The sequence below is a fragment of the Pantherophis guttatus genome, chromosome 8 (assembly GCF_059756535.1).
Source record: "Pantherophis guttatus breed Tessera chromosome 8, ASM5975653v1, whole genome shotgun sequence".
NCBI lineage: Eukaryota > Metazoa > Chordata > Lepidosauria > Squamata > Colubridae > Pantherophis > Pantherophis guttatus.
The window spans coordinates 31,472,037-31,484,890 of NC_142070.1; the positions used below are offsets into that span (position 1 = coordinate 31,472,037).

At 34.3% G+C, this 12,854-nt stretch overlaps 1 protein-coding gene across 2 annotated transcripts in view; it reads left to right on the forward strand.

Moving 5' to 3' along the window:
• The window catches only part of TBC1D9 (TBC1 domain family member 9), a 54,913-nt gene that overhangs the window by 39,252 nt on the left and 2,807 nt on the right, over positions 1 to 12,854 (forward strand). Inside the window, exons 12-20 of one of the 2 annotated variants that reach the window (XM_034442964.3) lie at positions 130 to 415; positions 2,688 to 2,817; positions 4,787 to 4,885; positions 4,972 to 5,040; positions 6,231 to 6,471; positions 10,398 to 10,463; positions 10,751 to 10,849; positions 12,232 to 12,306; positions 12,577 to 12,677. In XM_034442964.3, coding sequence (XP_034298855.2) covers positions 130 to 415; positions 2,688 to 2,817; positions 4,787 to 4,885; positions 4,972 to 5,040; positions 6,231 to 6,471; positions 10,398 to 10,463; positions 10,751 to 10,849; positions 12,232 to 12,306; positions 12,577 to 12,677 — 1,166 coding nt within the window. The remainder of the gene's footprint in view (positions 1 to 129; positions 416 to 2,687; positions 2,818 to 4,786; positions 4,886 to 4,971; positions 5,041 to 6,230; positions 6,472 to 10,397; positions 10,464 to 10,750; positions 10,850 to 12,231; positions 12,307 to 12,576; positions 12,678 to 12,854) is intronic. The other variant, XM_034442965.3, reaches the window with a different exon arrangement.

Consider the following 12,854-nt stretch of genomic DNA (forward strand, 5'->3'; position numbering starts at 1 on the left):
GACCACCTCAGTCCAATTCAACATGCATTAACTGGAAAATGCTTCTACTTTTGTTTTCTTGGATGGGCGTGAAATACATATTCTGTTGACTCCAGTTTCGCTTAACAAATACTTGATTATGCCTTACAGGTGCTCTGGTGGATCAAGGTGTGTTTGAAGAATTAGCTCGGGATTATATCCCACAACTCTATGACTGCATGCAGGATTTGGGAGTCATCTCAACCATCTCTCTTTCATGGTTCCTCACGCTCTTCCTCAGTGTAATGCCTTTTGAAAGTGCTGTAGTGGTGGTAGATTGTTTCTTCTATGAGGGTATAAAGGTGATATTCCAATTAGCACTAGCTGTGCTAGATGCAAATGTAGAGAAGTTGCTGAACTGTAAAGATGATGGTGAAGCTATGACTGTGTTGGGAAGGTAAGTACTCTAATTGCAGATTTTCCTTCCATTCAATTACATTCAGAGCAAGTCACTTCCCCCCTCCTTCAAATTAGTAATTTTGCATTGCCAGAAGCTTTTCATATAACACAGTTTAGCTCTTAGCTCTTAAGTGGAACCTTTTGGTTTTTAATGTCCTTTCTTACTAATTAGTCTCTGCTAGCCACTTTATTTGAGTGTTTGTTTTCTTTTATTCTTTTGTAACTTGATTTAATTATAAGAGGCAGTTTCTATAGAGCTAAGTAATTCCTTTAGTGCGGCATTGTCCTTAGTGGCTGCAAGTAATGCCCAAAGCGAAGTCTTGCCCAGCCTTTTGGCTAGAGGTTTTAGAAGAAAAAATTCCTGGGATTTCATACATGCAGAGCAGAACTCAAATATACCTCCTTCAAATGAGTAAACTATGTCTTTCTTTATCTTTTTGAACAATTGTGGCTTCTGTTGTATTTAGTAGAAGATTTAATCACACATAGGCACCTATCACTGTCTCAAGTTTCAGCTATCTGTGCATCACTCTGGAATGGTTTAAACCAGAAAGCTATTTAAATGTTTTAAAAGCTTCAGCACTGACTTTTCATGTGACTGTCTAAAAATAAAGCATTTGTTGATATTTTGTTTCTTGAACCACGAGTACGTGTCAATACACTGCATATATTTCCAAAATGATAGAATACTGGCAACAATATTTAGCTTGCAGGGAAATCCCTTCGTGTAGATTAGACATACTTAGAGTAAAATTGGCCTGTTATTACCAACCTGGCCCAAATCAGCTCAAACTAACTGCTACTGTCCTTATTGTTAGCAGGGAATGTTGTGGTTAGATATGACAAAGGCACTTTCTCTGTCTGTTTACAAAGTGTTGGAGAAAGCTTTGGTTGAACAAATCCATGATAGTTGATGGAAGCCTGTATTTGTAGCCCATATTGACCATGGCATATGGAAGACTGTGATTTGAAATACAAGAGGATTAAATGAGCATGAAGTGACAAAGAAAAATAGATACGCATTTGTTTTACAAATGAAGAGGAAGGAAAATATAATAGATCTGAATGAAATTGGTGAACACTGCTTGATGACATAATAGATGGGAAGAAGATGAGAGACTGCATAAAAGTAACTAGGTCTTTTGGAAATCCAAGAATGAATGATGAGTAGGGACTGCATAGAAGAAGTCCTGTTTGTTCTGAATATATAATTTAAATATGACAAAGGAATGAAAACAAATATAAAAGCCTAATTGATGTGATTATTTATTTAAAGAATTGAGAGAATAAGTGAAGCTAGAATATTGATTTGAAAATAAATATATCAGCGACCAAAGTAATTGCAATTGACAGTGACAAGTTGGAGTGAACAACTTGTATGTTAATGGTAAAAGGCTAATTAAAGATGCAGACATGAATACAGAAATGTTAAGATATTTAAGTGTTGATAGAATATTAGCAAATAGCATGTGGTTTGGAATGAACATTTGTCAAAATAGGCAAAATGACGGACCAAATTTTTTTTTGTTTACTTTGTTAAATGGCAGCAAGAGTGGTATAGATTAAGGGAAACAGAAAAGTAAGCTTCATGTGATGGGAATGAGTTAATAGTTAAGTAATATGTGGTAGGAAGGAATAGAATCAAAAATGAACTAGTGTTTGACTAATACAAAGTATACTGAAGTGGCTGGTTATATAAGAAGAATATATTAGTAAAAATGAAATAAGAAAGAAAGTTAATGAAGAAAATAGGAAGGAGGTAGAGTTGGGTTTATAATTAACTGTAGTACTTTTTATTGTTCGTTCATTTTAAATTCTTCAGTCTACAATTACTTGTTCTGTTTCTCCACTGCGTATAATGTTTACCACAAAAGAAAACAGCGTGATTGGTATACATGTACCTTCCTTACTTTGCCCATTTTTCTTACTTTACATTTTTCCTTGCTTTACGTTTTTCTCCTCCTCTTCACTACCTCCTTCCATCATAGCATTCAAACATCATTCAGGTGCAACCATAATGTGTATTATAAAGGTAATACTGTAGTAATAATGCTCATTTTATAGAACTGGTACAAGAATAAATACAGTGACTTTTGTGAAACCTTTAAAATGAAAAACATTTTAAAATACTCTAATGTATTTTCAACTTTTTGCAGTATGCCTGTGTGAATAAATGTATGAGAAATTGGAAGTGGAATATCATGTACTTTTACATTTGAATTAAAATGTGGTATATTATTGTTTATATAATTATTTCTTGCCACCTGTAGGTATTTAGACAGCGTGACCAACAAAGACAGCACATTGCCGCCAATTCCTCATCTTCATTCACTACTGAGTGATGACATAGGGCCTTATCCTGAAGTAGATATATTTAGGCTCATCAGAACTTCCTATGAGGTAATTTCATGAACATATTGGTAATTAAACATAAGTAGGAAAAAATACACCCACCAAGCAAATGATTTGTCAGATTCTAACTCCCTCCTCCCTAATCCTTTGTCCTCCAAGATGTGTTGGAATGTCATTGTTGTTATCTAATCTGGCTAGGAATTCTGAGACCTATTCTGTGTTTCCAACACATGGAAATGAAGTTGGGAAAGCTGTTCAACACAGAAAGAACAGGAATTACTTTTGAATTATACATAGACAATCCATAACCTTTAAGAGGTATTTCCTTACCTGAAGATATAAACAAACTGACCATGGGTGAGGGAAAAAGCAGAGGTAGTTGAAATGAGTTCTAGTTCCCTGTTGGCTTTCCCATTGCTTTTTTGTAGGCAGCTGGCAGAGAGTGTTGAAAAATCACTATTACTTAGCTGTGCCAATGCTGCAGTAGCCACAGCTTTGAAAATACAACTGCTGTAAAGATCCTTAAAATTTCAATTATGTGGGAATAATGTACCCAGATTTTGTATGGATTCTTTTAAGTTGGCAGATTTGAGGTACTTTAATTCAAAAATTTGTGTATTATGATGCGTTGTTTGGGTTAATGGAAGATTTCAAACAGACAAACAAAAAGGAGAGTTTTAGTAGTATACAGATACTAAATTCCTTTATCTGGATGAAATCACTGTTGAAATTAATGGCATGCATTCTTGAATATAGGATTGCATTGCAAATGATTGCAGGGTTTTTTTATTTATTTATTTACTTATTTATTTATTTATATCCCATCATTATTATTTTTACAAATAACAGGGCGGTGAACATATCCAACATATCTTCCTTCACCTATTTTCCTCACAACAACCACCCCATTAATGGGTTGGACTGAGAGTGACTGTCCAAAGTCACCCAGTTGGCTTTCATGATAAAACAGGACTTGAGCTTGCTGCTTTTTAGCCTGGTGCCTTAACCAATACACCAAATTGGCTCTCTGACAACTGGCTTGTCTCAATTGATACATAAATAGAAGGGCAACACCAATGAGGATTATCCGTGTATGATCATTTCAATGGAAGTTGAGTTTCCATGATACTAAAAAGGCACAATAGCACAGATGAGCACATATAAGGCTAATTATTTTCTAACTATATTTAGTACGTATGTAATCTATGCATTAGTGGCTTTAAATATGTGATAGATTTACATCTAAAAGTGAATTGTGAACCTCCTCTGCGTATCTTCCTCCTTCCATATCTTATCCTTATGGAAGAACAATAGCAATAATAATAATATTGCAGTGTATATTTTTGTGGCTTTTTGTGGTCTCTTATTCACTCATTTAGAAGACATAGTAGAGGGTTAAAGAGATCCACTGCCTAATCTGTACTTTTGGTAGAGATTTTTGCACTTGCAACAGAATGACCTTGAAATACTGACCTCTTGTATCCTTGCTCCACTCCTTTTCTAGCTGAAGAAAAGAAGTAGACAAGATCTATCTATGTATCTATCTATCTATCTATCTATCTATCTATCTATCTATCTATCTATCTACTTACCTACCTACCTACCTACCTACCTACCTACCTACCTATCTATCCTCCCCCACTCTGTCCCTGCTACAAATTTATGAAGTTGTGATCTCTGGGATATGCATCTAGAATCTAAACGCTTTTAGGACTGAAATGTTTAAAATATATTGAAATTCTGCCTAATTAATTTTGTCTTAGATATATGACCTTAGTATTGCCACTAAAATTTCCTGTCCTTTTCTCTTTATATGATTATTTTTCTGGCACATCAGAATATATATTTTAATTTGCTATTTAAAAAAGGAAGATGTAACCCCTGATTTTACATTTAGTCATACCTTTAGTCACATCTTAGATACTTTATTTAGGCAATGTCTAAGTGAAATTGTCTTTTAGTGTATTTTGTATCTTAAATTTTGCAGGAAGAATGAATGTAATTTTTTTCCTATTAGAAATTTGGCACCATTAGAGCAGATTTGATTGAACAAATGAGATTCAAACAAAGGTTAAAGGTCATTCAAACACTAGAAGATACTACTAAACGAAATGTGGTAAGTTCTTGGGAGTTTTGTTCTTTGAATTTAAATATTAAAGATAAGTACATGTGTTTAAAGTTTCCCCTTTTCATATTTTGAAGGTACGAACCATAGTAACTGAAACTTCATTTACAATAGATGAGCTGGAAGAACTTTATGCCCTTTTCAAGGTAACCTTCAAATAACTGTCTTGTATCTATGTTATTTATAGCAGATACCACACTTCCTTTTTCTTACTAAGTACTACTTCTCAATTTAATAGTTTCTAAACTAATTTAAAGAGACCAAAATGTGCTAGTGAGAAAATGTTTAATTTAAAAAGCAGAACGTTTTCATTTCCCTTTAATGTACAAGGATATGGTATTTAAATTACACTTTAAAATGAGTGAAATGCTTATCAGGATAACAAATGTAACTGTTGTTATGTAGACAATCTTTTTGTGATCATAATCAATAAAACACAGGGATCCCAATTAATTGTTTTCACCCTGAAAAATTATCATAGCTGCACACTTGCTGTAAAACCAGATTTGAAGTTACAGATTAAATTGTATCCAGAATACTCACTGGACTTGGAGATTCAACTTTCTTTTAAATCATGTACTATAGTAAATCTCAAACAATAATATATCTGAGACAAATGGCAATTTTCTCTGTCTGTTTAAAAAGGCAGATATAAATACAATCTATAACCAGAAACAGATATTTTGTTGTTTACATGTATAAACTATTATTCCTCTAGGCTTTCTAGGCAACATTTTTTAAGCCATCTGTGATTACTGAGAGTGAGCTGGGTGGCCATATAAATTTTCTTAAATAAATAAAATAAATAAACGTACAATGAACTTTCTTTCAGAGTATATTCATAGTAACATCCCTGTGAGATCAACTAGGCTAAGGGATAGTAACAGGTGCAAAGTAATCCAGTGAGTTCCATACTCAGATGGGAATTTGAACTTGGATCTTTCCATTCCAGACTAACATTTTAGTGCTGTGTAACTTGGGCTTCTAGATTACACCTTGTTCCAGGTGTATGAAGTGACACCAGTCAATGAATAGGAGGACAACAGTTTTGGAACTTAATAACAGAAAGGCCTGTGATGGTAGAAATATGTAGGTAGAAACATTTCTGGATGGAGTTTTATTCTATTTCTGTGTCTATATTTACTTCCAAGAACTGTGACACTGAGTGAATTAATAGTGTAACTAGAACTTGCTTATAACAATTCTAATACCAGGCAATATGAAAAACATTTTTATATTAAGATGTTTTTAAGCTTCATAAACTGTGATGGGAGAAGGTGCTGCTGAAATAATTATAGAGATTATAATAATTTCACATACCTTATTTTTCTATCAGGCAGAACATCTCACTAGCTGCTACTGGGGAGGCACCAGCAATGCTACTGACCGTCATGATCCAAGCTTGCCTTATTTGGAACAGTACCGCATAGACTTTGAGCAGTTCAAAGGGATGTTTACTCTTCTCTTTCCTTGGGCATGTGGAACTCATTCTGATGTTCTAGCTGCACGCTTGTTCCGATTGCTGGATGAAAACGGCGATTCCTTAATTAATTTCCGGGAATTTGTCTCTGGACTTAGTAAGAACAAAACTGCTTATCTAATGGCATTTGGCTCTTTTTTTATCACCATTAACTATAAAATTATTTTATTGAAAAAAGTTTTCAAATACAAATTTTTCCCCCTTTTTTTTCCCCTCTCCCTCCCCCTCCCTAACCCCCCCTCCCCACCCATCCCCCCCTGTGACTTCTTCATAACAAAAAAAAAAAACCTAATTCATAACAGCTTACTTACTCCCTCCTCTAGATATTGACCTTTACTTACTAAAAATATTATTAATGTTATAACATCCCCCTTTATCCATACATTTCAGAAAAGAGAAAAGAAAGGAAAAAAAAAAAGACATTATACTATGACATTATAGAATAACTTCTCCACTTTAAAACTATACGATAAGTCCTACTTTAACATTTAATCTTCTATATATATTACTATAACATTTCAAAGTGGCCTTCCCCATAAAATCTAGTTTAACATTTATTCCACTCTATCCATTTCCTCCACTCCCCTAAATATATCAGTTAAAAATCCCTTTTCTTAGACTAATCAATCTACTAACTAGCTTATTCACCCACTATCATGCAAAATTACCATACACAACATTTCTTAATATCTTTGATTCACTGCCCACACTACTTAAAAATATATGTCTATATTTTCCATTATATCTAAATCAAAAAAAAAGAAAAGACAATGACTTTAAATTTATAATCCATATAGTATCTTCTTTGAGGTCTTTCCACTGGATTGGTAGAACCAACATCCATAATCGGGTAACATAGCTTGCTGGTGCAACAGTTTATTCAGGATCTTCAATCATATCTGCCCCCATCAGTAGTAAATATCTTCTTATATGTATAAAAGTAAAAACAACCACCGGAGTGACATTATAATTATATTCCATATAGTAATAATTGTGGGTTTCATCAGGATTATTAATTCCCATCATCGTAGTGGGTAACAACCCGATCTTCTGCATGCCCCAGCATAATTCTCTTGCCTTGTGATTCAAGATAATATAATATGTTTATCAACACAAAAAGAAATTCCAAATGGATAATTCAAATCTATCAGTTTAAGGCTCGTTTCACATCCCCAGATTACGGCCATGCAGAGATCTGCCACAATCCTCAGGATGATATTAACCAATACGTCGCCTCTTGTGTGTTTACACATAATCATTCATATTTTAAAGTCACTGGCTTCACTGTTGCCTAATTTAGAAATTTCTATTTTTATGCCACCTATTTCTTTTTTTCTTTTCTTTTTGTGGGTTTGGTTTCCATCCTGGTTTCCTTTCTACAAATTGTGTATCATCTGGTCGGTTTTTATTCTGCTTTGTAGATTGGTCTTGTTGGTTTTGTTTTTGTATCTCATGTTTCTTTTTTATCCCTTGTATATCCCCTAATTGGTTTCCGTGCTTATCCTTGCCTTAATAAGTCATCACATTAAGGTTAGATGCCACTTCTCTCAAATTTGTAGATAGTCCAGCTGGGGTATCCAATAAATCCAAAGGCAATTCATCTGGTACACTCTCTGTAATTCGATATTTTACCTTTATTTCCGGCTCCTTCTGCTTATCCTGTATTATACCTGAAGATGTTAAGTTCATTTTCAACCTATTTTGATAAAATTCTTCCGCTCTTTCAACAGTATTTAACTGATATCTTTCTCCTTGGTATCTAAATATAATACCAACTGGGGCGTCCCACCTGAATGGGATATTTCTCTTTTTTAACTCATTCACCAGAAAACCAAATTTCTTCCTTTCCATCAATATCTTAGGTGGGAGTTCCTTGTAAATCCAAATCTTTCTTCCATACAATTGCAAATTAGAATTGAAGGAATTTTGCACGATATTATTCCTAATTTCTTTATCTGTAAAATAAATCACCACATCTCTAGGCAATTGCCTTTGCTTGGCAATCCAGGAGTTAATTCGATAAACTCTGTCAATCCTACAAAACACTTCATCAGGTTGAACCTTTAGAATCCCAGCTAGAAATTCAGAAGATATTTTCCTTAAATCATCTCTATTATTTTCCTGCAAACCTCTTAATCTTATCGCATATTCTGTGAAATTATATTGTACCATTAAAATCTCTTTTTCAATCTTCTGTTGCAGATTTTCTGCATTACCATACTTTTGATCAGCATCCATTTTAGGTTTTTCTTCTAAGCTATTATCCTGAGTGTTTGTCAAATCATTTTCAATTTTTTGAATTCTATTGTCCAATTTATCTTGAATTTCTTCCATTTTAGACTCTAGTACATTAGTATTTGTGTCCAACTGTATCATAAATTCTGTAAAACCATTAGCCACTTTTGAGAATTTTTTCTCCAAAGAATCAAACTTGGATTTCACCAATTCTTTAATTTCCTGCTTAAATTTTTCAAGTTGCTGATTCACAATCTCCTCCCTTCTTTCAATCTCCTCTATAAAAAATTCTATTATATTAAAATCAGGTTTCTGAGACTGAAGAATTAAGACTTGTTCCTTTAAGTTATTGGTGGGGGAATTCCCCCCCCCTTCTTGTTTATCTGACTTTATGAGTCTCAGTGCCATGTTTCCGCCCAGGCAGGCTTTGTTAAAAAAAAAGCAAGAAAGAAAAAAAAAGGACTTCTTTCCAATCAACAACAATATCAAGTCTCCAAGGGAAGAAAAAGAGAAAAAGACACAGGAGCGAAGTTTTGTCTACAAATGTAGCCAGTGGTATTTATTCCGCTACATTGTGGTAATAGAAAACGGAAGGACTTTCCCTTTCAGCCTCTCCTCCAGCCGATGCCATTTTAAAAGGCTTTTTTTCCTTCTTTCTTTTCCTCCTCTCTCTTAAGTAATTTTTTAAAAAAATCAGTAAAATACTTGCGGTTCAGTGTTACAGGTCCAGCTCACATTTTCTTTGAGTAGTCTGTTAAATTTGCAGGCTTGCTTTTGACGCCTGGCTCTGCATCAGCAGAGGTCTCCCAAAGCCCGGAGCAGCGGCTGGGGATACGGGGCATCTCATCCGCTCCGTCCCAAAAGTAAAGGAAAAACTTTTGGGACTCCGCAGAGAGTTCTACCCACCCCTGCCGGCTCTATCTCCGTTTCCTCATGGAAACGGAGTTTTTTCGAGCCGCCATTCCGTTGTGAAGGCGGCTCTGACAGGCGATGAAAGCTGACGATCCCAAAGGAACGTCTGGCAGCGACAAACAGCAAACCGGAAGTGACCATTAACTATAAAATTATTGTCTGGCATGCAATCATTCATGAGGAAGATTTGCATTATGAAATGTGTCTGTGATTATTATTATTTTTTGCCATAGGTAGTTAACATTCTTCAAATCCTTCAAATCCTCCTATTTCTAATCTATTAGTAGAAATACATCCCCCTTTCTGAGATTAGATGCTATATAGATGCGAGTCAATAACTATTGTTTTGGCTTTGATTGCACAATTCATTTAAAATCAGCACTGAATATATCTGTACAGACAGTCTAAAATTTATTCTTTGTGAAGACAGAATTCAATTAAAGACAAGAAAATATTGAAATGGACCTCAAATCCCAGAATTAATCTATATTTGAGTTGGTATATATAGCAATGCCTCTTTAACTATTTTAAAGGGACATGTAATCAGCTGAACTTGCTTACAGTACTATATATGCTGCCAGTTGATCCAATATATCTTATTTTTCCATAAGATCAAAGGTTTACAGATAGGCCTTTGTTACTGTGAGATAAAATATTGTTAATGTTATTAGTTACTCTAGATCCATGATTAAAGGTTCTTAAAAGCTGTACTAGGAATTTTGCACAGGGGTAGTAAGTCTAACAGGTTCAACTATCTAGAAGCAAGTATCAATGATACTAATTGTTTCAGAAGAGCATATGTTATGTTATGTTAAATTAATGACACTTAGTTGATGAATATATTTAGGATTACTACAGTGACTCAATTTCTTCTAGGTGCAGCATGTCATGGAGACCTTACTGAGAAACTGAAACTACTTTATAAAATGCATGTTTTGCCAGGTATGTAAGCATGGGGTAATTCCAGATAGCTTAACATGATACCTTTCATGTGAAATCCTATACCATTTTAGGTGATGGTAAGAGGAACTGTAGGGATTGCCATTGCTAAACGATGCAGTCACATGATATGCTTTACGACCGCATCATTTGGTGATGAAAATTCTGGTTCCACTTGCCATCGTAACCAGAGGACTACCTAGGTAGTATTCCAGCTATAAATGATAGATATGGGGATGCATGTGTAAAATATGAAATTTGTTGATGATTTCTTATCCCTGTTTCTACAGATCCATCTTCTGATCCCGAAGAGCCAGATTCAGCATTTGAAGCAACTCAGTACTTCTTTGAAGACATTACACCAGAGTGTACACAGGGTAGAAAGATGTGTTAGTTTTCTTGTTCCTGATTAAACATATTGATAATTTTGTACAGTCTCCCTTATCTTCAAAAGGAAAAATAGCTAGCTTGTCTGCGGAGAGGAGAACAACAGTTTTAATAAGATGTCTTTTAAATGTTGCATTATCAGATTCTTACAATGACAGATTCAGTAAGAAAATTTGTGAATTCCACATACAAACAGATGGCTTACCAACAAAATTTATAACATTTGTTTCTAAACCTGTAGCTCATGATAGATCTAAAGATTAGTATCACAAATTGGATCAATATATTTGTATTTATTTATTTATTTGAATCCTACCTTATTATTTTTTACAAATAACTCAAGGCAGCAAACATATCCAGCACACCTTCCTCCTCCTATTTTCTGCACAACAACCCTGTGAAGTGGGCTGGGCTGAGAGAGAGTGGCTCAAGGTCACCCAGCTGGCTTTCATGGCTAAGGCAGAACTTGAACTCAGTCTCCTGCTTTCTAGCCTGGTGCCTTAACCACTAGACAAAGCTGGCTCTTTCATTGAGAGTTTTTGTTGAGAAGATAATGGTAGATTAAAATAATGTTCATGTCAAGATCAATATTCCATGTAGTCACTTTGAAAGAAGTTTAAAATATTGAGCATGTTTAATAAAATTGTATATAAACATAAATACGAATATAATTGTACAAAAACAAACACACTTCCTTACTAATGTATTTTCCCAAATTGCTGAAAATATAGTTTATACAGAACTAGTTATTAATTAATTAAGGTAGAGGAAAAACGTAAACCTGGAAATATTAATTATAACTATTCAATAGTAGGAGATACTAAGTGCAGCTCCATCTTCTGCAATTGATACAGTAAAATTCAATAGCCATTGTTTGTTATAGACTAGCGATGGCTTTGGGGTGGCAATCAATAGATCAGTTCTTTCCTTTTAGTATTTAATTCCGATATACTGTAGAGTTCTAGCTGATGCTTTCTCACAAAGATTTTTCTTTTCTCAGATTTTTTTATTAGAATTCTTCCCTAAAACATGGATTTAGTATTTAGTCTTGGAAAACCTGCCAGATACAAGCTTTCCTAGTTTGCAGCATTTGGCACAGATCAACCTTGGTTGATCTTGAGAAAGCAAACCAGGCTCAGGTCTGATTATTATTTGGACCACGAAAAATCTCCAGGCATTAGAATACTTTGGGAAATTGAAAAGCATTGAAAAGGATGCAATGATCAATTACATTGCTGTAAACAACAATAGCAAATAAGGAACCCTAGAAGGTCAAGTTTACATAGTCATCAGGAATTGAGTTTTACTTAATAAATTAGTAAATTAGGCTACTGTACCATCACATTTTGAAAAAAGAGTGCTTATATATTCATTCTTTTATTAGTTGTTGCTGTAGAAGGAAGGAACAAACATGGAGCTGAAGAGGGATTTGTTAATGTGAGTTTGAAAACAGAAAAAGGTATGCTGTTTATTATCTTTATCAACATCAGACCAACTTGGTCTGTGTGTAGATGCTTGGGTGGTTTAGGGATGAGGAATTTTTGGTGGGTGGGGGTGTGTCTGGGGATTGTCATGTGTGTTGGGCTTGGTTATGTGAATTTCGTTGTATGGATATACTGTGTATTTATGTACAATGACAATAAAACTTTACATCATGGTTATTAGGGGAAATGTATTTGGACCATAATCAGATAAATAGTACTGTGTTTTGGATAATTGATTGTAATAGGAAAGAAGAATTCTCAAGAAAATAAAAATTGCCTTAAAATCTGGAGTCAAGAGAATAAACCCAAAGCCAAAAATGCAAAGGACTTACCTAAACTAAATCAGGTAAGTGTTCTTTTTAAAAATGCAAAATTAGCATACGCATGATGCTAAATGTGCATGATGGGATTTAATATCAGTAAAGCATATACATAGTTTAACCGTGGGATGGGATTAAAAGCTTGAAAGATTTTTAAAAGCTTTAATTCCAGTTGTAGAATATCCAAATTAAAATGGGGAAGT